Here is a 27,194-nt window from a genome sequence, read left to right on the forward strand (position 1 = left end):
AAGATGACAATTGAGACGGTCGTATGCCTACATTACTGGATAGAGAATACGGAACCCGGAACCCGGAATACGGTACACAGAATACAGAATAGTACAGTAACTGCAGCATCTAGTATGTGGCCTGAGTCTCAAAGCCCTTGATTAGATTTACACTCCAGCCGTCATGAGGATCAGGCTGAGGCACCCAGGGACGCAAAGACATCTGTGTTCTCCCAGAGAGAGAGCTGAGCTGCAGCCCACAGCCGATCCAGCAGGCAGAGAGGCAACTGCCTTCCCATCACAACACTGGCAGATGGCCTTCTGGGCCCTCACTGTGGGCCACGTTCATCACAATCACCTCTCTCTGTGTGTGTGTGTGTGTGTGCAGACACCATAATGGCGATGACATCACGGTCCAGAGAAGTCCATGAAAACATCAGAGGATGAGGGAAGGAAGGAGCCCGGAGGACAGAGGAGGGAGATTACGTTACCCTGTCAGTTTAAAATCCTATTAGTTCAACACTACAACGGATTAGGCTTTTGTGGATGCTGTTCAATGGATGGACATTGGACACCATTGGGCACATTCTAACAGTTTATTAACTGTTGGGGTTGGCTGAAGGAGCACTCTGGGGCAGATTTCTTACTGAAAAGCAGCAACCGTTTAACTACATGGGCTCATCTATTCCCTCCATACCTGGATGCCAAGATAAAATCATCCTTCACTCTTAATCTTAATCTTCACTCTGAATCAGCTTTACATAAATACTACTCAGGTGCAGTAGTTAAAGCTAAAGGTTATTGTAGAATATGTAATTAAAATGGCACATACTGTATGAGTAAAATCACAACATTGCCATGGCCAGTATTGACATGGGCTATTTGAAAATTCTCTGTCTTTGGAAAGTGTTTTGATAAAGTGAGCAGTTAGTCAATTTATTAGTGTTAATGAGGGGCACAAAAGGGTGGCAGCGCCCGTAGCTGACGTGGTAGCCCCTCATTCACCAGGATATGTGACATGGGCTGCTGTGTTCCTCCGTCATTTGGCCCTTGTGTCTGTCCACATTGTGTTTGGACACTGATTGCATTCTGTGTCACTGGAAGGTATGTAGAGAGGGAGGGTAAGGAGAGGTTGACAGATGTGTAACGGTTTTGCAGCTCAGTTAAAGAATATAACCCATAGTATTGTATTGTGTACTGAGGGGTCTTTCAATCCTACAGGTAGCCTAGTGGTTAGAGCATTGGGCCAGTAACCAAAAGGTTGCTGGGTTGAATACCTGAGCTGACAAGATAAAAATCTGTTGTTCTGCCCCTGAACAAGACAGTTAACCCACTGTTCCCTGGTAGGCTGTCATTGTAAATAAGAATTTGTTCTTAACTGACTTGCCTAGTTAAATAAAGGCTAAAATGTAAAAATCAGTATGTTACATCCCAAGACTTTAAGTAGGATTACTATTCCAAAAACAACATCTCTTGATGTCACCTTTGTTAATGTGTTTTCTTAAACGGCAAATTCCCTTAAATGGTAAATAAACAACACGTTGTAAATTGAAAATGACTTTGGATAAAATTAAGCCTGGGAATCAGAATGAGCCCAGTTCTGTAGATGAGACCTAAGAGGTACGTATATAATGCTGAACATGCTCTGATCACACCTACTGTGATGGTCCGGGCCTAAACCACACAAAAACAACACTAGACACTATGGAACACAAAGTTTTTACAATCTCATCCTGGAATATACAAGGTCTGAGGTCATCTGCCTTTAGCCTAAAGAGCTGGAACCCAGACTTCACCAAAGAAAATGGAAACACAGACATTGTCATCCTACAAGAAAAATGCTATAAGGGGACGGACCCATTGGTTGACCTCTAGGTTACAGAGAGCTGGTAGTGCCATCCACCAAACTACCAGGTATGAAACAGGGAAGAGACTCAAGGTGTATGCTAATTTGGTATAGAGCAGACCCAACCCACTCTATTAAATTAGTCAAAACATTTTACATCTGGCTAGAAATGAATATGGAAATGATCTCAACAGAGAAAAAATGTCCTCATGTGTGCTACCTATATCCCCCCAGTAGAATACTATAACGATGACAGCTTCTCCATCCAAGAGGGGGAGATCAACAATTTCTAGCCTCAAGGACATGTACTAGTCTGTGGCGACCTACATGGACAAACACCTACCTGGAGGGGAAAGCATTCCCTCCCCCATATGCCCCCCTAGACAACATTACCAACAAAAATGGGTCACAACTCCTGCAGCTCTGTCAGACGCTGGGTATGTACATAGTCAATGGTAGGCTTCGAGGGGACTCCTATGGTAGGTACACCAATAGCTCATCTCTTGGCAGTAGTACTGTAGGCTACTTTATCACTGACCTCAACCCAGAGTCTCCTAGAGCGTTCACGGTCAGTCCACTGACACAGCTATCAGATCACAGCAAAATCACACTCTACTTGAACAGAGCTACAGTGGCTTGCGAAAGTATTCATCCCCCTTGGCATTTTTCCAATTTTGTTTCCTTACAACCTGGAATTAACATTTATTTTTTGGGGATATGTATCGTTTGAATTACACAACATGCCTACCACTTTGAAGATGCAAAATATTTTTTTGTTTGTGAAACAAATAAGAAATAAGACAAAAAAACTGAAAACTTGAGCGTGCATAACTATTCACCCCCCCAAAGTCAATACTTTGTAAAGCCACCTTTTGCAGCAAATACAGCTGCAAGTCACTTGGGGTATTGTCTCTATAAGCTTGGCACATCTAGCCACTGGGATTTTTTCTCATTCTTCAAGGCAAAACTGCTCCAAGTTAGAATGGGTTCGGCTAGTGTACAACAATCTTTAAGTCATACCACAGACTCTCAATTGGATTGAGGTCTGGGCTTTGATTAGGCCATTCCAAGACATTTAAATGTTTCCCCTTAAACCACTCGGGTGTTGCTTTAGCAGTATGCTTAGGGTCATTGTCCTGTTGGAAGGTGAACCTCTGTCCCAGTCTCAAATCTCTGGAAGACTGAAATAGGTTTCCCTCAAGAGTGTCCTTGTATTTAGCACCATCCATCATTCCTTTAATTCTGACCAGTGTCCCAGTCCCTGCTGATGAAATACATCCCGACAGCATGATGCTGCCACCACCATGCTTCACTGTGGAGATGGTGTTCTCGGGGTGATGAGAGGTGTTAGCGTTTTAGCGTTTTCCATAGCGTTTTCCTTGATGGCCAAAAAGCTACATTTTTGTCTCATCTGACCTGAGTACCTTCTTCCATATGTTTGAGGAGTCTCCCACATGCTTTTTGGCAAACACCAAAAGTGTTTGCTTATTTTTTTCTTTAAGCAATGCCTTTTTTCTGGCCACTCTTCCATAAAGGCCAGCTCCATGAAGTGTACGTCTTAAAGTGGTCCTATGGACAGATACTCGAATCTCCGCTGTGGAGCTTTGCAGCTCTTTCAGGGTTATCTTTGGTCTCTTTGTTGCCTCTGATTAATGCCCTTCTTGCCTGGTCCGTGAGTTTTGGTGGGCGGCCCTCTCTTGGCAGGTTTGTTGTGGTGCCATATTCTTTCAATTTTTTAATAATGAATTTAATGGTGCTCCGTGGGATATTCAAAGTTTCTGATATTTTTTTTTAACCCAACCCTGATCTGTACTTCTCCACAACTTCGTCCCTGACCTCTTTGGAGAGCTCCTTGGTCTTCATGGTGCCGCTTGCTTAGTGGTGTTGCAGACTCTGGGGCCTTTCAGAACAGGTGAATATATACTGAGATCATGTGACAGATCATGTAACACTTAGATTGCACACAGGTGAACTTTATTTTACTAATTATGTGACTTCTGAAGGTAATTGGTTGCACCACATCTTATTTAGGGGCTTCACAGCAAAGTGGGTGAGTACATACTGTATGCACAAACCACTTTTCCGTTTTTGTATTTTTTTGAATTTTTGAAACAATATATATATATTTTTTTCACTTCACCAATTTGGACTATTTTGTGTATGTCCATTACATGAAATCCAAATAAAAATAAATTTAAATTACAGGTTGTAATGCAACAAAATAGGAAAAACGCTAATTGAGATGAATACTTTTGCAAGGCACTGTATTCATACCTCGGCCTAAACATCAGCACCATAGGTAACTTTCACAAACCTGTGAAAGAGATGAGAGCCAAGGCAAGAAGGGCCTTCTATGCCATCGAAAGGAACATAAAATTTGACATACCAATTAGGATCTGGCAAAAAATACTTGAATCAGTTATAGAACCCACTGCCCTCTATGGTTGTGAGGTCTGGGGTCCGCTGACCAACCAAGAAATCACAAAATGGGACAAACACCAAATTGAGACTCTGTATGCAAAATTCTACAAAAATATCCTCTGTGTACAACGTAAAACATCAATTAATGCATTCAGAGCAGAATTAGGCCGATACCCGCTAATTATCAAAATCCAGAAAAGAGCCAATTCTACAACCACCTAAAAGGAAGTGATTCCCAAACCTTCCTTTAAAAAAGCCATCACCTACAGAGAAATTAACCTGGAGAAGAGCCCCCTAAGCAAGCTGGTCCTGGGGCTCTGTTCACAAACACAAACAGACCCCACAGAGCCCCAGGACAGCAAAACAATTAGCCCCCACCAAATCATGAGAAAACAAAAAGATAATTACTTGACACATTGGAAAGAATTTACAAAATAAAACATGCAAACTAGAATGCTATTTGGCCCTAAACAGAGGGTACACAGTGGCAGAATACCTGACCACTGTGACTGACCCAAAATGAAGGGAAGCGTTGCTATTGAGAAAGGCTGCCATAGGCAGACCTGGCTCTCAAGAGAAGTCAGGCTATGTGCACACTGCCCAGAAAATGAGGTGGAAACTGAGCTGCACTTCCTAACCTCCTGCCAAATGTATGACCATATTAGAGACACATATTTCACTCAGATGACACAGACCACAAAGATTTTGAAAACAAATCCAATTTTGATAAACTCCCTTATCTACTGGGTGAAATACCACAGTGTGCAATCACAGCAGCAAGATTTGTGACCTGTTGCCCGTAGAAAAGGGCACCCAGTGAAGAACAAACCATTGAACCATTGTAATTACAACCCATATTTATGTTTATTTATTTTCCCTTTTGTACTTTAACTATTTGTACATCATTACAACACAGTATATAGGCATAATATGACATTTGAAATGTCTTTCTTTTTTAAAAACTTTTGTGAGTGTAATGTTTACTGTTAATTTTGTATTGTTTATTTCACTTTTATTTATTATCGATTTCACTTGCTTTGGCATTGTAAACATATATATATAACTTTATTTAACCAGGCAAGTCAGTTAAGAACAACTTCTTATTTTCAATGACGGCCTACCGGGGAACAGTGGACAAGGAAAAGCCTTGTTCAGGGGCAGAACAACAGATTTTTACCTTGTCAGCTTGGGGATTCGATCTTGCAACCTTTCGTTACTAGTCCAACGCTCTAACCACTAGGCTACCTGTTTCTCGTGCCAATTAAACCCCTTAAATTGAAATTGAGAGAGAGAGAGAGAGAAAGAGTGAGAGAGAGAGAGAGAGAGTGAAAGAAAGAGTGAGAGAGAGAGAAAGAGTGAAAGAAAGAGTGAGAGAGAGAACGAGAGGGAGAGAAAGAGAGAACGAGAGAGAGAACAAGAGAGAGAACGAGAGAGAGAGAGAGAGTGAGAGAGAGAAGATGCAGCCCAGAGAGGGTAGGACCCAAAGGACCTAATTTCTTCTCAGCCACTAAATAAGTCCACTAATGCTGCTCCACACTCACCCCTTCAGCTAGCAGATGGCCAGGGGCCAGGCCGTGGCAGAGTCCTCCATTCACAGAGACTAGGTGCGTCACAGTATATCTGCCATGGGGGCAATTATCATCTGTCTTGTGCCTGAGGAGAAGGACACACCCACTCCGACTCCTCTAAACACAGGCATTGAAAAATCAGAGCACCGAGAACAAGAGTTAAACTCTTAAACCCAGCAAAAACACTGGGCTTTCCATTATGTAACGGTCAGTCATAATCTGACGTCGGACTGTAATCTGTTGCCAAAAAAGACATCAACATAGTGACGTTTCTGTGTATTTGTGTCACAGTCGCCCCAACGTATACTTAATCAATACGAGATAGACGCATTGATAGGGTCAGATGAATATCCACGGAGGACGATGATGTCACTGTTGACAGAATCATTGATAGGGTCAGATGAATATCCACGGAGGACGATGATGTCACTGTTGACAGAATCAGCAGACTAGATGATGTCACTGTTGACAGAATCAGCAGACTAGATGATGTCACTGTTGACAGAATCAGCAGACTAGATGATGTCACTGTTGACAGAATCAGCAGACTAGATGATGTCACTGTTGACAAAATCAGCAGACTAGATGATGTCACTGTTGACAGAATCAGCAGACTAGATGATGTCACTGTTGACAGAATCAGCAGACTAGATGATGTCACTGTTGACAGAATCAGCAGACTAGATGATGTCACTGTTGACAGAATCAGCAGACTAGATGATGTCACTGTTGACAGAATCAGCAGACTAGATGATGTCACTGTTGACAGAATCAGCAGACTAGATGATGATACTTATCCAGATTCTCCAACTGGATTTGACACGAGCATACAGCTTAACTGTAAGAAACCTGAATCAATTCGGGCACAAAGAGGAGAGTTCAAACTTGTTTGTATTTCCCTTTACAGCACAGAGGCCGCACCTGTGTTAGCACGTGACCTAGTTGCTGCCTGCCAGTGCTTGTCACCTTGGATTAGGTTCAGGTAGCTGTCAACTGTGTACCTGTCACCCCTCATTACAGAGCAGGTCGTCACAAAGCCACAGTAGACACAGAAAACGACACTCTCTGCCTGCCTGTGTCATAACATTTCCTCCCATAGGAATACCTATAGTGAAAGCCTGCTCAATGGAGTGTGTAACCGTCTAGATTGCTCCAGCTCCTAAATAAGTAATACAACAGGCAGTCGAATGCATGATCACTGTATTTGACCACAGTACAGAAGTCAGCATCTTTCCTGGTGCTGTATTTTATCAGGCTACTCATGTCTCTTACCTTACACCAGAATCTCTGTTTGTGGGTGTGTGGGTGGGTGTGTGTGGCTGGGTATGTGGGTGGGTGTGGGTGTGTGTATGGGGGTGTGTATGGGTGGGTGGGTGTGTGTGTATGTGTGGGTGGGTATGTGTGTGGGTGTGTGTATGTGTGGGTGGGTATGTGTGTGGGTGTGTGTATGTGTGGGTGTGTGTGTATGTGTGGGTGGGTATGTGTGTGGGTGTGTGTGTGTGTATGTGTGGGTGGGTATGTGTGTGGGTGTGTGTATGTGTGGGTGTGTGTGTATGTGTGGGTGGGTATGTGTGTGGGTGTGTGTGTATGTGTGGGTGGGTATGTGTGTGGGTGTGTGTGTATGTGTGGGTGGGTGGGTATGTGTGAGGGTGTGTGTGTGTATGTGTGTGGGTGTATGTGTGGGTGTGTGTGTATGTGTGGGTGTGTGTGTGGGTGGGTGTAATAGCTTGCATGGGGAGACAGTACTCCCTCCTCCACACTCAGACATGCTAGTAGTCTTGTCCAAGGGAGTGTTTGGGGAGTTGGAGGATGCGATGACAGCGGAGGGGGAGCCTCTCATTGTGCCTATGTCAGATGACTGTCTGAGATAGCTGCAGCAGAGCTGGAGGCAGACTGGGAAGGGGGGGGTCTCCTGCTCCTGTTTTTCTAGACTGACTGAACAATGTCCCAGTGCAGCTAGGAAGACGGAAGACGTCCTGTGCAGGGCTGTGATAGGCTGATCTGGGATCTAAACTAGGCAGGGCTGGGCAGGGCCGGTTCGGACTAGGTGGAGGCTATAACTATACTGAGCTGGATCAGACTGTGTTGAGGCTATAACTATACTGGGCTGGATCAGACTGTGTTGAGGCTATAACTATACTGGGCTGGATCAGACTGTGTTGAGACTATAACAATAGTGGGTTGGATCAGACTGTGTTGAGACTATAGCTATACTGGGCTGGATCAGACTGTGTTGAGGCTATAACGATACTGGGCTGGATCAGACTGTGTTGAGGCTGTAACTATACTGGGCTGGATCAGACTGTGTTGAGGCTGTAACTATACTGGGCTGGATCAGACTGTGTTGAGGCTATAACTATACTGGGCTGGATCAGACTGTGTTGAGGCTATAACTATACTGGGCTGGATCAGACTGTGTTGAGACTATAACTATACTGGGCTGGATCAGACTGTGTTGAGGCTATAACTATACTGGGCTGGATCCGACTGTGCAGAGGTTATATACTGGGCTGGATCAGACCGTGCTGAGGCTATAACTATACTGGGCTGGATCAGACTGTGTTGAGACTATAACTATACTGGGCTGGATCAGACTGTGTCGAGGCTATAACTATACTGGGCTGGATCAGACTGTGTTGAGGCTATAACTATACTGGGCTGGATCAGACTGTGTTGAGGCTATAACTATACTGGGCTGGATCAGACTGTGTTGAGGCTATAACCATACTGGGCTGGATCAGACTGTGTTGAGACTATAACCATACTGGGCTGGATCAGACTGTGTTGAGGCTATAACTATACTGGGCTGGATCAGACTGTGTTGAGACTATAACTATACCGGGCTGGATCAGACTGTGTTGAGGCTATAACTATACTGAGCTGGATCAGACTGTGTTGAGACTATAACTATACTGGGCTGGATCAGACTGTGCTGAGACTATAACTATACTGGGCTGGATCAGACTGTGTTGAGGTTATAACTATACTGAGCTGGATCAGACTGTGCTGAGGTTCTATAGTGGGCTGGATCAGACTGTGCTGAGGTTCTATAGTGGGCTGGGTTTTACTGTGCTGTGTTATGCTATACTACTCTGTGCTGAGAGGCTGTGGGGAGGGGGTGGGACATTTCAGCCTCAGGATGGTCCTGACTGATCCCAAAGAAGATATGGACTCCTCTGCCATAAAGCCTGGGTCAGAGAACGATGTGCTTATTCTGGCCTTAGTCATGGTGGGAGAGGTTTCATGAGATAACATCATGATGAGGGGAGACAGACACTGTCTTTGGGGACATCATTACAGCTTGATGAGAGGAGACAGACACTGTCTTTGGGGACATCATTACAGCTTGATGAGAGGAGACAGACACTGTCTTTGGGGACATCATTACAGCTTGATGAGAGGAGACAGACACTGTCTTTGGGGACATCATTACAGCTTGATGAGAGGAGACAGACACTGTCTTTGGGGACATCATTACAGCTTGATGAGGGGAGACAGACACTGTCTTTGGGGACATCATTACAGCTTGATGAGAGGAGACAGACACTGTCTTTGGGGACATCATTACAGCTTGATGAGGGGAGACAGACACTGTCTTTGGGGACATCATTACAGCTTGATGAGAGGAGACAGACACTGTCTTTGGGGACATCATTACAGCTTGATGAGGGGAGACAGACACTGTCTTTGGGGACATCATTACAGCTTGATGAGAGGAGACAGACACTGTCTTTGGGGACATCATTACAGCTTGATGAGGGGAGACAGACACTGTCTTTGGGGACATCATTACAGCTTGATGAGGGGAGACAGTGTCTTTGTGACATCATTACAGCTTGATGAGAGGAGACAGATACTGTCTTTGGGTACATCATTGCAGCTTGATGAGAGGAGACAGACACTGTCTTTGGGGACATCATTACAGCTTGATGAGAGGAGACAGACACTGTCTTTGGGGACATCATTGCAGCTTGATGAGAGGAGACAGTGTCTTTGTGACATTAGCAGAGGCTGTAATCTGCCCGAGTTGATGACTCAAAATTCCCACATTACACAGGCAGACAAATTGATATCTTTAGCCACTAATTGGTCTTTTCACCAATCATATGGGCAAAATCTTTGGGCAAAAGATCAGAATTAGGCTGCCTGTGTAAACACAGCCTTTGTTGTGCATGATTACGTTTCTACAGTACATTTAATTTCTCATTGGGAGTTGTGTTATCAAATCAAATTGTATTGGTCACATACACATGGTTAGCAGATGCTAATGCAAGTGTAGCGAAATCCTTGTGCTTCTAGTTCCGACCATGCAGTAATATCTAACAAGTAATCTAACAAATTTCACAACTACCTTACACACACAAGTGTAAAGGAATGAATATGTACATATAAATATATGAATGAGCGATGGCCGAACGGCATAGGCAAGATGCAGTAGATGGTATAGAGTACAGTATATACATATGAGATGAGTAATGTAGGGTATGTAAACATATAAAGTGGCATTGTTTAAAGTGACTAGTGATACATTACATCCAATTTCTTATTAAAATGGCTAGAGATTTGAGTCTGTATGTTGACAGCAGCCTCTCTATGTTAGTGACGGCTGTTTAGCAGTCTGATGACCTTGAGATAGCTGTTTTTCAGTCTCTGGGTCCCAGCTTTGATGCACCTGTACTGACCTTTCCTTCTGGATGATAGCGGGGTGAACAGGCAGTGGCTCGGGTGGTTGTTGCCCCAAAGTGCCTTTCGGCCCCATGCTATTGGTGCCTTCAAGAGGCGGGGGGGGGGGGAGCTTGTGCCTGAGCTTGTGACTTGGATGATCATTCAAAAGATTTGACAGTCGGAGTGTGTTTTTCCCCCCAGGAGTCCCAGTTGTCTTGAACAGACTGAAGTAGAATTTCAAGAGTTCCCAGTTGTTCTGAACGCAGCATAAGCACCTGACCAAATTAATCTGGTACAAGTCCATGGTGTCCAGGAAGAATGGGTAAATCAAAAGACACTCGGCTGGAGATATCCACTTTCAGTGGGATTGTCAGACTAAACCAGTTTAACAGCAATCCACTTAATTAACCTGACTATACACCTGCCGATAGCTGTATCAAATTATGGACGGGGATGAGTTAGACTAGTAAAACCTGTATTGAGTATGCAAGCCATCTCCATTGGTGGCTAAACTTGAGAACATATTGCCAAAATGCTGATTGCCTGTTGGATGAGAAGGGATTGTTGTATTCAGACAAGGCATCATTGCAATATGGTCACCCCCCACCCCATTGAAAACATCAGTACAACTAAGCAATTACTACACTGGGAACAGCCATTGTAATATGTCCCTAGTCCAGCCCAACTAAGTAATAAGTCCTTTAAGAATGTGGCTTTCCTACCACAAGTCCAGACCAAGGGTCCATTGTTTTGCTGGGGCAGGCAGGCCATTAAGCCAGTTATAGTGATGAGTGCCAATGGTGCTTTTCTAGGTCAGTTGTGTTCACTGTGCCAAGGGCTCATCCACTTAGTGCGCCAAAGCTAGTGCGTCAGTGAAGCCACATCACCGGCATCAAAAAAAAAAACACTAGTCTTTCCCTTCCAGCAGCACCTTTGCACTTAACTGAAAATAGGTTGCCTCACCTAGCCAGTTTTAGGCTAACTGGAAAGTGCTCAGGATAAGCATGCTAAATGACTAACCTGCAACCACACATCCAGCAGTTAGAAACACACTGCTTGGATTCTGATTAACAGTGATTCACAGCCATTCCGCAGTATACAACGCAATTCCAGTAGTCCAGAAAGATACCACAAATAGTAGTAATGAACATTCATTTAGAACAAGGTGTACAATGTGACACTTGAAACAAATGTAAGCATATTCAAAATGAAAATTACAATACCAAACAGTTAGATTTTTTTTAATTGCATATCAAAACAAACTTGTGCATTCCAAGAATTGAACTTATCCAAAACAATTTAACAAGTAACACAAAAACAAAACACTGCTTGATTTGAAAGCATTTCACAGGTGGCCAGAAGCTGAACTACACAGGATGTCAGCAGTGTGTGTCCCTGGTTGGACTGATCCATCACACCCTTGCTCTTCCCTTCACAACCACAAGTGGCGGGATGCAGGGACACGGCAGGGACAGGTGACAGAGCACTGGAGTGAGTCAGGATGAGACGAGCGACACATCCTCCTAGTCAGACTGCCAGTCAGTAGTTGTTTCCTGTCAGACTTTATGTAAAAGGGAGGGGTTGTAGGAGGCTGTACAGGCTTCTGCTTTTGTCCAATTACAATGCAACTTAGGTTTTGGTTACACAGTTATACAGCTAAAAGAAGTGAGAAAAAAAAAGGCAATGCTCGTGGAATGTACAGTGCATAGTGGAGGCTTGGGCTTCATGCTGTTGCTTGCTTCTCCTGTTCAATGGCTGCAAGGAAGGGGATAACATGTTAGTTCTTAATGTTTGCACACAGTGTCAACTTAACAGCAAGACAACACCAATTTCACAAAGGATAATCAGCATTTGACATAGAATAAACCTAACATACTTTCTTTGGTGGGCAAGGGGTTTTTCTCCTGCGTTTCGGTCTTCTTCAACTTGGTCTTGTCAAAGTTGGAGACTTCCGCAAGATCTGGCTTGTCAGACATGTTTGCAGAGGATCTGGTCAAAGAGCAGATGACACTGAACAATAAGGTTTCAATGCAAATGAAAACGGCAAGAATTTATTCCAGATTGGCAAATATGAACAAAAACTGTCTATGAAACCATGGGCCTTGCACACAATTTAACAGCTTCCATGATAGTTACTCCTAATAGGCCCATACAGTCAAATCAAAACCAAAACGCAGACAAAGAGCACAATCCCCTACAGCACATGTGTTGGGGGGGGTAAGACATGCTTTCATTCTCCCCCTGTAGGGCAGGGCAAGCAGCCCACATCTAAGTCGAGTACATACAACCTACCTAGTCCATTACTTTTCCAGATTTACAAAAGCAACGTAAAATGGCATCATTTATGCAGTTTATTCTACGAGCACGTGTTCTCATTGGCGACAGATCTGGAGAACAGCATTGTGCCATCCTGTGATAGCTGTCTGCAGGAGAAGAAGTCTAAAACCACCGCCCTCCTTGGCAGCATCGCTAAACAGGTTGAGGCTAACTAGTGGCGTCGACCATCAGGTCAGCATTTGCACATTCGCTTTATCATATTGACATTGTAGCACATCCTACATCAAGACATGATAATATTTGTAGGCAACATTGTAGCCTACGTTAAAAATCTACACTTGATACGTTTCACTCAAAGAAACACTTACTAGGGTACCCACTTCAAGATAGAGAACAAACAATTACGCACTATTGAATAGGACTTCACCAACATCTAGAAATACATTAAGTGAGCAATATATTGATTATGCTTATGGCTATTGCAGCGGTTGGACCATTCCTAGCTTACACGACAGAACATACTAACTACATGGCTGTAAAGTTACCCTCGTTGGTTAAACATGCTATGGTAGGCCTTAGATAATTAAATCATTTGTTTGCGCACTCACCGGAGGTGTATTGGATACAAATGAGTGTCGATCCAGATGGCGCAGAGCACAAGTGAAGGCGGGCTGGTCAATCAAAGTCTATTATACTCCGCAATATGCTAATGTCCCGCATGACGTCACGTCCCTTCACTCTCTTGCACAACTTGGTTGGGGGAAATATATATTACGTCATCTTTACAAGCGAGAGAGAGCGTAAGTAATAGTTATGGTTTTATTTGTTTATCGTATTGGACAACGAATTTTTATCTGATATGATTTAGGGCACCATTTCCGAGCATTGCTGCCAACCCAAACCAGTCCACTGTCACCGGTAACTCTTCGTGATTGTGTTAATAATGACATCCTGTGGATTAACATAGTATTACATCAGATGGTAACCCTGACTTCATTGGTTTGCATTAGAAACAGTAGGACTACTAGTTGATCCCTACATCATTGATTACATTTTAGATAATGCATTTTCCATGATCATAAGGCACACTGGTGCTGTGACTGTCTGCGTAGTTCAAAGCGATTCCCTATACAATGTTTTGAATTTGTGATTTTTAAAAAATGATAATTCATAGAATAAAGGAATGAGTTTTAACAATTTCAATTCAATCACTGGAGGCTAGTTAAATAAAAAATAAAAAATATGAAAATTATGTTTTTATTGTCACATACCATAAGTGCCACTGACCAGCTGACACCACAGCCCCAGATTCCCCCCCCCATCTGAGACAGATGTCCGTCCACAGACTGACTGCTCCAATAATAGTGTTTTAAAAAAAAATCTGATATCTACTTATAAATGGCATGAGGTTTGAACATATTAGCAAAAACCTTTGAAAATACAGTTTAGAACCACCCACTAACCATAGATATTATCAAACTGAAAAACTGAACCACAAATGTAATAACTGGTGGCCATAGTGTTTGGCATTAAAGCAATGAATAGAACATTTATTTACGTATTGTTGATTTCAAATGTACAGAATCATCCATATTGTTCAGTGCAGAGTCAAACAAAATGATATAATAAGAGCTTGTAAAAAGAGATATGCAGATGTGTTTAACTGCTCAGTCTATTTGTGTGAGAAAGCTACCTCCCTCTTGAGTCTCTGGTCTGGCCTGTGCTCTATTTATTGGTGAAGTACCTGGAGTACATCTGGTTGTACATCACCTGGTTGTCTAAACTGACAGCGTTCCTCAGGCACTGCCAGAACCAGGGCTCTGCGGCTGCAGTCCGGGTCCATTCCAGAACACTCTTCCCACACAGACGCCGCCGCAGACGGAGGAAGTGAGAATGCTGCAGTACAGGCTCCAGGAGAACCAGCACGATCACGTCCATGTTTTCATCCAGCAGCCTCTGGTGGGCCAGGTACACAGCCATCCTGAAGGTCCCGGTCCTGACATATGCCTCGGTCAGCACAAAAACAGTCTTGCGGCTCTGTCGGATGCTGTGGGAGAGGTTGTCTATCAGGGGGACCCCTGGGATCCAGTCTCGCTCCTCCAGACAGAGAGGCAGGTGTCTCTCCTGCCTCTCCTCCAGCTGCACCCGCAGGTGGTTCAGCACCCAGTCTGACACCAACAGGTCTCTGGTGTCGTAGGTAACAAAGGCATCATAGAGATTGTCTGTTGTTGCGGACCTAAAGGAATGGTATCCCTTCAGCTTCGCCCTCAGGTAGTATAGCATATAGGAAGCATCCCAATAAAACATATGAGCTGCCATGGTGATGACCATGGTGAGCATGATCAAGGAAGTGGAGAGGGAGTAAATCTGGAAGGCTTTGTTGACATTGAGGCATTCTTTCTTGTCAAACAGTATCACTGGTTGGCCTTTCATTTTGGCTGGCATGTTGCAGATCAACTCAGTGGCCAGTCTGGGGATCTCTATGTCTTTGTTATCCTTAATCCACATGAGGAACTCTAATAAGTCACAGGTACACTGGAATGGATTACCTTGCAAGGACAAGGTTTTCATGTAGTTTTCAGGGCCCGATAGGAAGGTGGTCTCGTTGATGATAGTCAGTTGGTTGTGGCTGAGGTCAAGTATCTGAAGGCTTTGAGCACCCTTAAGAAATCCATCAGAGAGTTGAGCAATCTGATTGTAGCTCAAGTCAAGCATCTGAAGTGCATTTGTGAAGTTTGAGAGATTTGCTGACATGTGATATAAAGAATTATAGCTTAGATCCAGAATATTCAGTTGTTGGAAACTAGCCAGTTTATCCCAATCAAAATGGGTGAGTAAATTATGACTAATGCATAGTTTCTGAAGGGTATTCGGTAAGTTTTCATAGACTGTTGATGGAATCTTCTCAATGCTGTTGAATGATATATCCAGATAGGTTAAATTCACCAGGTTTTTAAAAAGGCTGTTGTATGATCCGTCCCTCTCTTTCCATAATGTGGCCAACAAATTGTGTTGAAATTGAAGCTCTTTCAAAGATGCGCTTGTCATCTGCTTAGTTGTTAATGTAAAAATGTTATTGTTTGACATATTCAGTACTTTCAAAGCCGGTAGATTTGTCAAAAAATTTAAATTATGTGTCACACCTGACACTTCAAAATAGTGGCTGTTGTAGCTTAGGTCTAATACTTGTAGTTTGTGTAATTCCTTAAATGCATTGTTATAGGCCAGGTCAATCTTGTTAAAGGACAGGTCCAGATATGTTAGGGCTGGTAACGTCGTGAACTCTGTCCCATTCAGTGCTGCAGAAAATCCATTTCTTGATAGGTTCAGACATGCAATGTCACCATAGCCCTCAAACTGCCTTGGAGAAATGAAGAAGATATTATTTGAACTCAGGACCAGCACTCGACCAGAGTCAAAGCACTCTTGCTTCACAAGGCCGTGTTTTAACTCAAAGGAAAAATCCTTTGAATGTGAATAGTGACTAGTGAGAGGTGACTTGTGCAGCGCCGGCTTTGAATTGCTTCCTAAGACACGGCCTGGTGAATCGCTCACTGAAACTGGATACAGCCTATTTTCTGCAAGGTATATTAGTTTCAAGTGTGAGAATTTTCTGAATATGGTAGAATTAGAGCGAACAATGAAATTAATTCCCATGTTTAACGCTGACAGATTTTTTAGATGATGGAGAGGGCTGAGAGTATCTGACTGGATTTCTTTAAACACATAACCTGCTATATGTAATGTTCTAAGTGACACCAATTTAGAAAACTGTCTTGAAAGCAGTAGGGTGTCAGGGTAGGCTAACAAATCATAATTGAATGAAAAATCCATAACTTCTAGCTTTGGTAGATAGCTAAAAAAACTTCCTTCAGTCATAGCCTTAGACAAGAAATTATAAGAGAGGAACAGTTGTTTAAGATTGTTTAAACTCTCAAACCAGGAGTTCTTGATGAAACGGAGTGAGTTCCCTGCTAGGTGCAGTGTCTGTAACTCTGTAAGGCCATGAAATGCATGAGGATGAATATCTAGGAAAATATTGGGACAGGGGACACACGGATATGGAGCATTGGAGCATCGTGGACAGTTTCCCTGTAATTCAAGGGTTTTTAGATGGGTTAGTCCATGGAAATCATCCTTATAAATATACTGTATCTTGTTAGATTCAAGCCATAATGTTTTTAAAGAGCTTGGAAGGTCTTTTGGAACATGAGTTAAATTATTAAAGGACAACGTCAAAACTTCTAAGTTAATCAACGCTGAGAATGTGCCGTTTCCTATAGTAAAATTATTCTCACAAGGATTCCAGTAGAAGCAGTTTTTGGATAAGAAGAGCTCCTTCACATGTGTTATACCAGAGAGGTTGCTCATATTCAAGAAATTGATTTTGTTATTGTCCAGCATGAGTATTTCCACGCAAGGTGGGAGGTTTTGTGGAATTTCAATGAGGCCATTTCCATTAAGCCTTAGATCCTGCAGGTTTGTCAGATTTTTGAAGGCACCTTCGGCAATGTGACTTATATGGTTTTTGTTGACCCAGTTGAGATTGAGAATGGTCAGGTTCTCCAGATTAGAAAATGCATGAAACTTTACATTCTGGATGTTGTTTTCTGATAGGTCCAGCACAGTCACATTCCTGGTGATGCCATCAGGTATGTTTCTCAGTCGACGCTCCTCACAATTGAAGATGATGTCATTAGTGGTTTTGGTAGTATTGACCACCTTAATGTCACATGGAAAGTCCCATGGCATCCATAAGGTACATTCATTTATGACCAGGAAGTGACACAGGAACAATGATGCCAACTGTGACCAGCAGGTGGTAGCAGCCTGTAAATATAAAGTACAAACGTGTGAGGATGGAAATATAATGACAGATTGATGAAAGACTAGTGATTCATGATGAGATGTCTAACTAACGTGGAGTCAGAGGACGCTGGTTGGAGGAGCTATAGAAGGATGGGCTCATTGTAATGGCTGAAATGGAATAAATGGAACGTCCGTCAGCCTCCTCTGTGTGGAGTAGCCCTACAAGTAGCCCAAGATGTAAGTAGCCCAAGATGTAAGTAGCCCAAGATGTAAGTAGCCCAAGATGTAAGTAGCCCAAGATGTAAGTAGCAAGGACCTTATACGGTATGTTATTTTCAGAGGTAGACTGGCTCTGGTAGAAAAAACAGCCATATACTCCATCTGAACATGAATCAATTATCAATTGCGATACAGTTCTAGATACAGTTGAAGTCGGAAGTTTACATACACCTTAGCCAAATACATTTAAACTCAGTTAATAATTCCTGACATTTAATCCTAGTAAAAATTCCCTGTCTTAGGTCAGTTAGGATCACCACTTTATTTTAAGAATGTGAAATGTCAGAATAATAGTAGAGAGAATGATTTATTTCAGCTTTTATTTCTTTCATCACATTCCCATTGGGTCAGAAGTTTACATACTAATTGAGTGTATTTGGTAGCATTGACGATATATTGTTTAACTTGGGTCAAACGTTTCGGTTAGCCTTCTACAAGCTTCCCACAATAATTTGGGTGAATTTTGGCCCATTCCACCTGACAGAGCTGGTGTAACTGAGTCAGGTTTGTAGGCCTCCTTGCTCACACACACTTTTTCAGTTCTGCCCACAAATCTTCTATACTATTGAGGTCAGGGCTTTGTGATGGCCACTCCAATACCTTAACTTTGTTGTCCTTAAGCCATTTTGCCACAACTTTGGAAGTAGGCTTGGGGGTCATTGTCCATTTGGAAGACTCATTTGCGACCAAGCTTTAACTTCCTGACTGATGTCTTGAGATGTTGCTTCAATATATCCACATCATTTTCCTTTCTCATGATGCCATCTATTTTGTGAAGTGCACCAGTCCCTTCTGCAGCAAAGCACCCACACAACATGATGCTGCCACCCCTGTGCTTCATGATTGGGATGGTTTTCTTTGGCTTGCAAGCCTCCCCCTTTTTCCTCCAAACATAACGATGGTGGTTAGGGCCAAACAGTTCTATTATTGTTTCATCAGACCAGAGGAATTTTTCCAAAAAGTACCTTCTTTGTCCCCATGTGCAGTTGCAAACCGTAGTCTGTCTTTTTTTTCACGGTTTTGGAGCAGCGGCTTCTTTCTTGCTGAGCAGCCTTTCAGGTTATGTCGATATAGGACTCGTTTTACTGTGGATATAGATACTTTTGTACCTGTTTCCTCCAGCATCTTCACAAGGTCCTTTGCTGTTGTACTGGGATTGATTTCTACTTTCACACCAAGGTACATTCATCTCTAGGAGACAGAACGCGTCTCCTTCCTGAGTGGTGTGACAGCTGCGTGGTCCCATGGTGTTCATACTTGCGTACTATTGTTTGTACAGATGAATGTGGTACCTTCAGGCGTTTGGAAATTGCTCCCAATGAACCAGACCTGTGGAGGTCTACCATTTTTTTTCTGAGGTCTTGGCTGATTTATTTTGATTTTCCCATGATGTCAAGCAAAGAGGCACTGAGTTTGAAGGTAGGCCTTGAAATACATCCACAGGTACACCTCCATTTGGAGCATGCTAGATAGCCCATTGCCACAGGTGTTCAGAGCATGCTAGATAGCTAATTAGCACAGGTGATCAGAGCATGCTAGATAGCCAATTAGCACAGGTGTTCAGAGCATGCTAGATAGCTAATTAGCACAGGTGATCAGAGCGTGCTAGATAGCTAATTAGCATAGGTTTTCAGAGCATGCTAGATAGCTAATTAGCACAGGTGTTCAGAGCGTGCTAGATAGCTAATTAGCACAGGTGTTCAGAGCGTGCTAGATAGCTAATTAGCACAGGTGATCAGAGCATGCTAGATAGGTAATTAGCACAGGTGTTCAGAGCGTACTAGATAGCTAATTAGCACAGGTGTTCAGAGCGTACTAGATAGCTAATTAGCACAGCACTCTCTCTTCCATCTGTCTTCTGTAAACACGTGCTGTAATGTGAAGATTTGGCCATGTGGGATATTATTTCTCGCTGATATCAAAGATAAGGTCCTTACGCTTCCAAAAACGTACTGCAAGCCATGCGTGTTAATGGTCAGACTGAGCATCGGGGCGCTTAACAAACCCCCCCCACAGAAGACGCCTTCACCCAATGACTCTTATGTGTAATGTAATGGAACTGAGAGTAAAGATCAAGGGCTGGCCTACAAGCACACATTTTATGGACAATAGCTCAATAGCAATAGCTTTGTGATGGAGGACATACTACTTATTTCCGCATACTAGTTATCTACAATATGTTTGCCTAGATAGAAATGGCATTTGTGAATGTAGCGATTGTGAAATAACACTACTTCCCCTTTAAAGAGTAATGTATTTTCTCATGTTTCATTATCAATTTTGCAGCTTGAGAAAAGCAATACCCTAAATATGCTAAATAGACATACCCTACATATATTAATAATAACTGAAATGAATCAAACTTACCATATTGTTTACCGTTGATTCCTTGTGAGATTTTGAAAGCCTTTCAAATCAGTAGTGCCTGGTAGTTTAGTTACCGATTAGCAAAAAAGTTTAATAAAACTGCAGAGGACTGTTCATTTTCTTTTTGTTTCCATCGATGTAGTCCCTTGTGTAATGACTCAATTCCTCTCTACTCAAACACACACTGAAGTGCAACTAAAATTCCCCTAGCAGCTATAGTTAGTCAAATGTGTTCAACAAGCTGGTTGGTTGCCTCAGTCAGGTGGATTCTGGGTAGTCAGTGTTGGGGTGTTATTGTTATTAGGGAAGTTCTCTTATGATTTTCTTCCCACTTTCTGTAATTCATTCGTTTTATACTGTTTCATATGGCATGCATCAAGAGATTAAAGGCAGAATCAGTTAAACATTTTGTGAATCATTATTATTTTATTAACTTATTGTTACCTTACTCTCCACAGCAGGATAGGAGATTGAGACAGTATATTTATAAGCATTGCAGTACAGCAAACATAATCAGTCAGTATTAGAGATGAAAATTCATATCTAAACATTCTCACCAGATACATTACATTTACTGTAAACCTTAAAACCACATTCTCTCCAGATACATTACATTTACTGTGAACCTTAAAACCGTCTTTAAGATAATTGTCACATTTACAACAATCACCACATAAAAAGTCTACACTACCCACTGGGCACAGATGTCAATTCAACGTCTATTCCATCTTGTTTCCATGTCATTTCATTGAAATGATGTGGAAACAACGTGTATTCAACCAGTGTGTGCCCAGTGGGTAAGGTGAATTCTAAGTGTAAAATTTCATAGAATCTTCCTGAAGAGATTACTGTATTGTTTTTGAGTGCCTCTGACTGGCTGGCACCATAGCCACAGATTCCCATCCCGCCATCTGAGCTAAATCTAACAGAAACTTCATAGATTAATTGAGGAAGTTCTCCATTGGTTTGCTTCCCTCTTTTTTGACATTACACAATCACAAAAAAGGGCAATGCTATGCATTCTTAACATGGCGAAAAATCATTGTGTTTGGCCTTTTTCAAAGAGTCTCCTTGAAGAGATTACTGTATTGTTTTTGACTGTCTGTTACCAGTACACTCCTTAGGCTAAACCAAAAGTATTGCTGCGCTTGAGGATTTGTTGGCCACTCAATCACTGACCGCCTATACAACCTCTTCCTGAGTCTCAGGTACTTTGAGTGACTGGGGACTTTTTCCAGGAAAATCAAGACAATCACATCATCTCTCTCATCCATAAGCCTCTGATGGGCCATGTAGAATGCGGTCTTGAAGTCCCCGCTCTTGATGTACTTGTTCGTCAGTATGAACACGGTCCTCTTGCTCTGGTGAATGCTCTGGGAGAGATTGTCAATCAGGGGGCAGCCAGGGATCCAGTCTCGTTCCTCCAGACACAGCTGTAAGGGGTGGTCCCCATGCTCTTCCAGCTGAACAAGCAGCTCCTTCAGCACCCACTCAGATACCTCCGGGTCCTTCTTGTCGTACACCACGAAGGCGTCGTAGGCAGCGCTCGGCGAGGACAGGCGTCTGTAGCCTTTGAACTTGGCCAGGAGGAAGTGGTAGAGGTACCACACGTCCCAGAGGAAGAGGTGGCTGGAGATGGGGAGGGTGACGAAGCTGAGCACCAGGGATGTGAGGAGGATGTAGAGGATGATGGATAGGTAGTTATGCTGGCAGGCCTGCAGTTCTAGGTCCAGGGAGATGACCGGATGACCCCTCTGGGCTCCTGGAGCAGCACAGACCACAGCGGTGGCCAGTCTGGGGATGTTCACCATGGTGCGGTTCAGCCACATCACAAACATGAGGGCGTTACAGTTGCACATGAACTTGTTGTTGTTCAGGACTAACGTGTCCATTTGATCGACAACATCATCAGGGATGCTGGTCTGCTCAATGTTTTGAATGTGATTGAAGCTGAGATCCAGATACTTCAAACTAAAGGCGTCCTTGAGGAAATACGCAGAGAGTTTGGATATTTGATTTCTGCGTAAGAGGAGTGTCTTGAGAGATTTGGTGCAGTTGGAGAGCTCTGGGGGAACTGTTGATATGCTATTACTACTGAGATCTAGGACCTCTAAGTACTGAAGAATTATCAGCTTCTCCCAACTAAATATCTTCAGTCTGTTGTTGTTGATGTAGAGATTAGTGAGTTTGTCTGGCAGGCCTTGGAAAACTTGCTGAGGGATGAAGTTGAGGTTGTTGTGAGAGATGTCTAGGACCCTCAGATTTAGCAGTTTTTTGAAGTAGTCAATGTATCTTGTATCACCATCTCTCCAAAGCATATCTAAACGGTTACCTTTGAACTCTAACTTCTCCAGAGAGCGACTCTCCAGCTCTGTGTTGGTGGAGGTGGAAATCTTATTATAGTTCATTAGTAATATCTTCAGCTTGGTCAGATTTTTTGTGAAATTAAGCATGTGGGTCAAACCCTCGGATTCAAAGTAATGGTTGTTGTTGCTTATGTCTAAGATAACTAAATTTTCCAGTTCCTGAAATGCTGAGGAATAGAGAAGGTCCAGACGATTGAATGAGAAGTCAAGATACTGTAATTTAGTGAGGAAAGTAAACTCAGAACCATTTAGACTTTGGCTCATGGCATTTCCAGAGAGATTTAGGCATCTAAGGTCAGCAAGGTTCAAGAATCTAGAGTGAAGGAAAAATATATTATTCCTGCTGATATCCAGGGTTTTTCCAAACTTGCTGCACTGGGTATTGACGAATGAATTCAGCGTCCCATCCTCCTTGTCCTTGTATTTGCAGCTGCGAGCGTACTCATCATATCTAAAATAATGAATCTCTCTCACTTCTCCATTGCGGTTATGCCCAGCATCTGACATTGGGGAGCCATGTATGGCTTCTCCTCCTGAAAAGGCAACAGACTGACCACTTTCAGAGGGGGACGATATTTTGTTGTCAGATAAATTGATTATTTTGAAGCTTTTCAGTTCCATTAGAATGCTGAGGTTGGTTATTTTGATGAAGTTGGTGCCCAAGTCAATGACCTCCAGGTTCTTTAGATGAATCAGTGGGCTGATGTCTTCCAGGGTGAGTTGCTGGAAGACGAAGGCCCTGATGCGGAGTACTTTCAAGGATTTCAGGGAGGAAAAGGAGGGACTAAGGTGCAGTGTAGCTGGATACCTCTGCAGCTCGTAGTTAAAAGACAGGTCCAATTCTTCCAGGTTGGGTAGAGCTCGTGGAAAGTAAGTAATTGCTATCTCTCGAGCTAAAAAGTTGGTTGAGAGATCAAGTACTCGCAGCTCTTTACAGTTCTGAAACCACTCTCTAAGCACATAAGTGAGGGAGTTACTATGCAGGCGTAGTATCCTCAGTTTGGTCAACGTTTTAAAGGTGCTTGGGTCTATCTGAAGTGAATTGTTAGGACATGGAATACAAGGAAATGGTGCATTGTAACAGCGCGGGCAGTTTCCGCTCAGGTCAAGTATCTCCAATTGGGTTAGGTTATGAAAATCTTTGTCAGTAACCATTTCAATCTTGTTATTATAGAGATACAACTCTCTGAGACTTGTCGGTAATCTTGGGGGAATGTAGGACAGGTTATTTGACTTGAGGGATAGGAGAGTCATGTTACCAAGCTGTAGAAATGCTCCCTCCTCAATTTGATAGGAAACATTACATGGGTTACGATAGTAACAATTTTGACCCAGGTAAAGAATCTGTACGTTAGTGATGTCAGAGAGGTTCCTTTTCAGAATGGTATATATTTTATTCACCTCTAGACTGAGCAGAATGAGGTTCGGAGGGAGACCCTTTGGGATGCTGGAAAGCTGATTCCCATCCAAATATAGAGCCTTCAGATTCCTCAGGTCTTTGAAGGTGTTCGTCTTGATAGTCACACTCTCAGTGCACATGCGGTCCTTGGGGCCGATCTTGATGGGCACGCAGTTACAGCGCATGTCGATCTCGGTGAGGTTCTCCAGGCCCTGGAAGGACGTTGAGTTAATGTGAGGGATGTGGTTGATGGTGAGGGTCAGGTTGGTGGTGTTTCTGGGGATGTCCTTTGGGACCTCCAGAAGTCCTCTCTCAGTGCAATCTACGTTGACCATGGTGTCGTTGCTGTCCAGGGTGACGTCACAGGGTAAGGTTTTGGGGTACCAGCTTCCAGCTGCCAGCACAGAGGAGCACCACAGGCCCAGCAGTATCACCCCACACACGTGGAAAGATGCACATTCTGACCTCTGGGGGAACAGGACAGTGTTATGACTAGAGGGATAATGATAACACACTCTGACCTCTGGGGGAACAGGACAGTGTTATGACTAGAGGGATAATGATAACACACTCTGACCTCTGGGGGAACAGGACAGTGTTATTACTAGAGGGGTAATGATAACACACTCTGACCTCTGGGGGAACAGGACAGTGTTATTACTAGAGGGTTAATGATAACACACTCTGACCTCTGGGGGAACAGGACAGTGTTATTACTAGAGGGGTAATGATAACACACTCTGACCTCTGGGGGAACAGGACAATGTTATTACTAGAGGGATAATGATAACGAGTTTTATTTGCATGTCGCCTCTCTTAAACCACAGGACACAAGAGAGTCTTAAAATAATTTAGTAAATTAACTGCTCAATAAAATATACAAAAATAGAAACCAGTGGCTCAGCTCAACTAAGCTATTGCAGACGTTGGTTAATTGATGAAAAGGTTGTGAAGGCATTTTTTATTTTCTACTATTTCTTATTCTGATTCTATTGACCTTTTCTATGTTGTTCTGCATAAACATAACATAAACAATATATAAAAATGTCCTTTTATCTCTATTGAGTCAAAATTCAAAAGGCACTCGCACATCTGAGCAATCTTTTTTTGCAGGTGCATGGTAACAGTTGAACAAGGTGAAGGAATAAGGAAACCGCACACTGCTCTTGATAGTATCACTGATATTTAATAAGCTTACGTATCGGCCTCACAGCCTTCGTCAGAGCTTTTTTTGACGAAGGCCGTGAGGCCGATACGTAAAGCTTATTAAAGATCAGTGGTACTATCAAGAGCAGTGTGCGGTTTCCTTTTTCCTTCACCTCTATTGATTCCTTTATAATTATGGTTAATTAAGAGTCTATTGGCCCACACATGCATCAATCTAAGTAACATGATTAAAACAAATCCCCATCAAAATCTGTCAGTTTAATTTCAGAGAAATCCGATATTTTTGTCTCAATCCGCCACATCTACCTATGTTGGTCTTCTGCATCTGCGGTGGAAGGTGTCCAAGCTACAGCGATGTTTGTCAGACCATGAGATGTCCTGAAAGTCAGTCTTCGCACAAAAAAAATGTATGTAGTGTCCAAACGGTTTGGCCTTCAAAACAACTATGACCACTCTATCCTTTCCATAGAGTGGTCATAATAGTTGGAAGGCCAAACCATTCAGTGTTTTCTGTTTTGCTCTACAACCCGTCTGAAGGTAACCCATACAAATGAATGGAAGTATGGAGGTTGTTTTGTGCCAACAAAAATAAGGGGTTAAATATGTGTCCAAAAAAACTAAAATATTTCCTGAGTTTTCTTATATCTCCTAGATATAGGACAGACTCTTCAGACCTTTATTGATTATTTACTTTTAGATGTGTGATTCAATGCGTCTCTGTAGTAGCAAAGGCCAAATTCAATATTTTATTGAATTTATACCTAAAGGGGTCCTAAAATCCCAAATCAAATATCAAAATGATCCATGGTATGACCATCGTGTTAGCTTAGAGGTTAGACAGAGCTTAATCCCCAGTTTCCTCATTTTCATCAATCTTTTTTTTCTCCTTGCACAATGGATGTGCATGCTACACCCTATATTCATGAACTGCAGTATCATATTAAATGTATTATCATATGAAATGTATTATCATATTAAATGTATTATCATATGAAAGGTATTATCATATTAAATGTATTATCACATGAAAGGTATTATTACATGAAATGTATTATCATATTAAAGGTATTGTCATATTACATGTATTATCATATTAAATGTATTATCATATGAAAGGTATTACCATATTAAAGGTATTGTCATATTACATGTATTATCATATTAAATGTATTATCATATTAAATGTATTATCATATGAAAGGTATTACCATATGAAAGGTATTGTCATATTACATGTATTATCATATTAAATGTATTATCATATGAAAGGTATTTTTACATGAAAGGTATTATCATATGACATGTATTATCATATGAAAGGTATTATCATATGAAAGGTATTCTTACCGTCATGCGAGACAGCATTGTTCAGATCAATGTTTGTGTCGATAAGTTCTCACGGTTCAGTTCTCTCTTACTGTAAAATGAAAGGAGTACTAAGAACGATAAAATTTCATGTGAAAACATGAAAACACAGGCTGATGGAACGAAGGACAACAGATGTGTGAGTGAAAGTGTCTTTAATAGTTTCCACTTCCCTTTAGGCAGATGCTAGACACCTATCTATCAATAGGCATACAGTACAACTGTTGCCTAAGGTCAAGTTCCTAAAATCTAAATTGTTAAATCAATCAATGTTGTCTATTTCTGGTGCAGGCTTAATTGAAGCACTTGATCAGCATTTTCTGTATGTAGGCTTTCTTGGTTTATAAATCCAATACTATACATTCAATAGCTTAATTTAATATATATATATATTAATTAATAATTTAAGCAGTTTGCAGCAGTACTGATTAATTGTGTGTGAATGGAGTTTCTTTCAAGCATGTGCTCATCCTTGATTTTTAACATTTATTGATAGGAATATGCATACAGTTTGTCTTATTTATGATAGCTTTGCAGTCTTCAAAATGTTCGGCCTTAATATTAAATCTAAAAACGGATTAAAGTGGATTTTTCCCCCAAACGATCTACACAACCTAATCCACATTTTCAAAGCGAAATAAAAATTATATTCAAACAAAGATGTCTTGATTGCATATGTCTTCACA

At 42.2% G+C, this 27,194-nt stretch overlaps 3 protein-coding genes across 3 annotated transcripts; all 3 read right to left on the reverse strand.

Annotated features, from left to right (window-relative positions):
- Positions 1 to 11,704: 11,704 nt before the first annotated feature.
- On the reverse strand, positions 11,705 to 13,607 carry LOC106586813 (thymosin beta-12). The gene is made up of 3 exons (XM_014174492.2): positions 13,365 to 13,607; positions 12,356 to 12,468; positions 11,705 to 12,234 (listed from the first exon to the last, which is right to left on the reverse strand). The coding sequence occupies exons 2-3, from the start codon at positions 12,453 to 12,455 to the stop codon at positions 12,203 to 12,205; spliced, it is 132 nt and encodes a 43-aa protein (XP_014029967.1). The 5' UTR covers positions 12,456 to 12,468; positions 13,365 to 13,607; the 3' UTR covers positions 11,705 to 12,202.
- Positions 13,608 to 14,260: 653 nt separating this feature from the next.
- Positions 14,261 to 20,397, reverse strand: LOC100302030 (TLR8-like). Its single transcript, NM_001161693.1, is given in 2 exon segments — positions 14,261 to 17,586; positions 20,212 to 20,397. Coding segments are annotated over 2 exon segments (3,108 nt in total). The 5' UTR covers positions 20,215 to 20,397; the 3' UTR covers positions 14,261 to 14,481.
- Positions 20,398 to 20,614: 217 nt separating this feature from the next.
- On the reverse strand, positions 20,615 to 26,687 carry tlr7 (toll-like receptor 7). Its single transcript, XM_014174491.2, has 2 exons — positions 26,491 to 26,687; positions 20,615 to 24,443 (listed from the first exon to the last, which is right to left on the reverse strand). The coding sequence occupies exons 1-2, from the start codon at positions 26,506 to 26,508 to the stop codon at positions 21,270 to 21,272; spliced, it is 3,192 nt and encodes a 1,063-aa protein (XP_014029966.1). The 5' UTR covers positions 26,509 to 26,687; the 3' UTR covers positions 20,615 to 21,269.
- Between the last annotated feature and the right edge of the window lie 507 nt (positions 26,688 to 27,194).

The sequence above is a fragment of the Salmo salar genome, chromosome ssa25 (assembly GCF_905237065.1).
Source record: "Salmo salar chromosome ssa25, Ssal_v3.1, whole genome shotgun sequence".
Lineage (NCBI taxonomy): Eukaryota > Metazoa > Chordata > Actinopteri > Salmoniformes > Salmonidae > Salmo > Salmo salar.

Coding starts and splice junctions, on each gene's coding strand:
- LOC106586813 (XM_014174492.2), bottom strand. CDS start 12,455: ATGTCTGACAAGCCAGATCTTGCGGAAGTCTCCAACTTTGACAAGACC. Junction 12,235..12,355: donor CCCCTTGCCCACCAAAGAAA/GTATGTTAGGTT, acceptor CCTTCCTTGCAG/CCATTGAACAGGAGAAGCAA.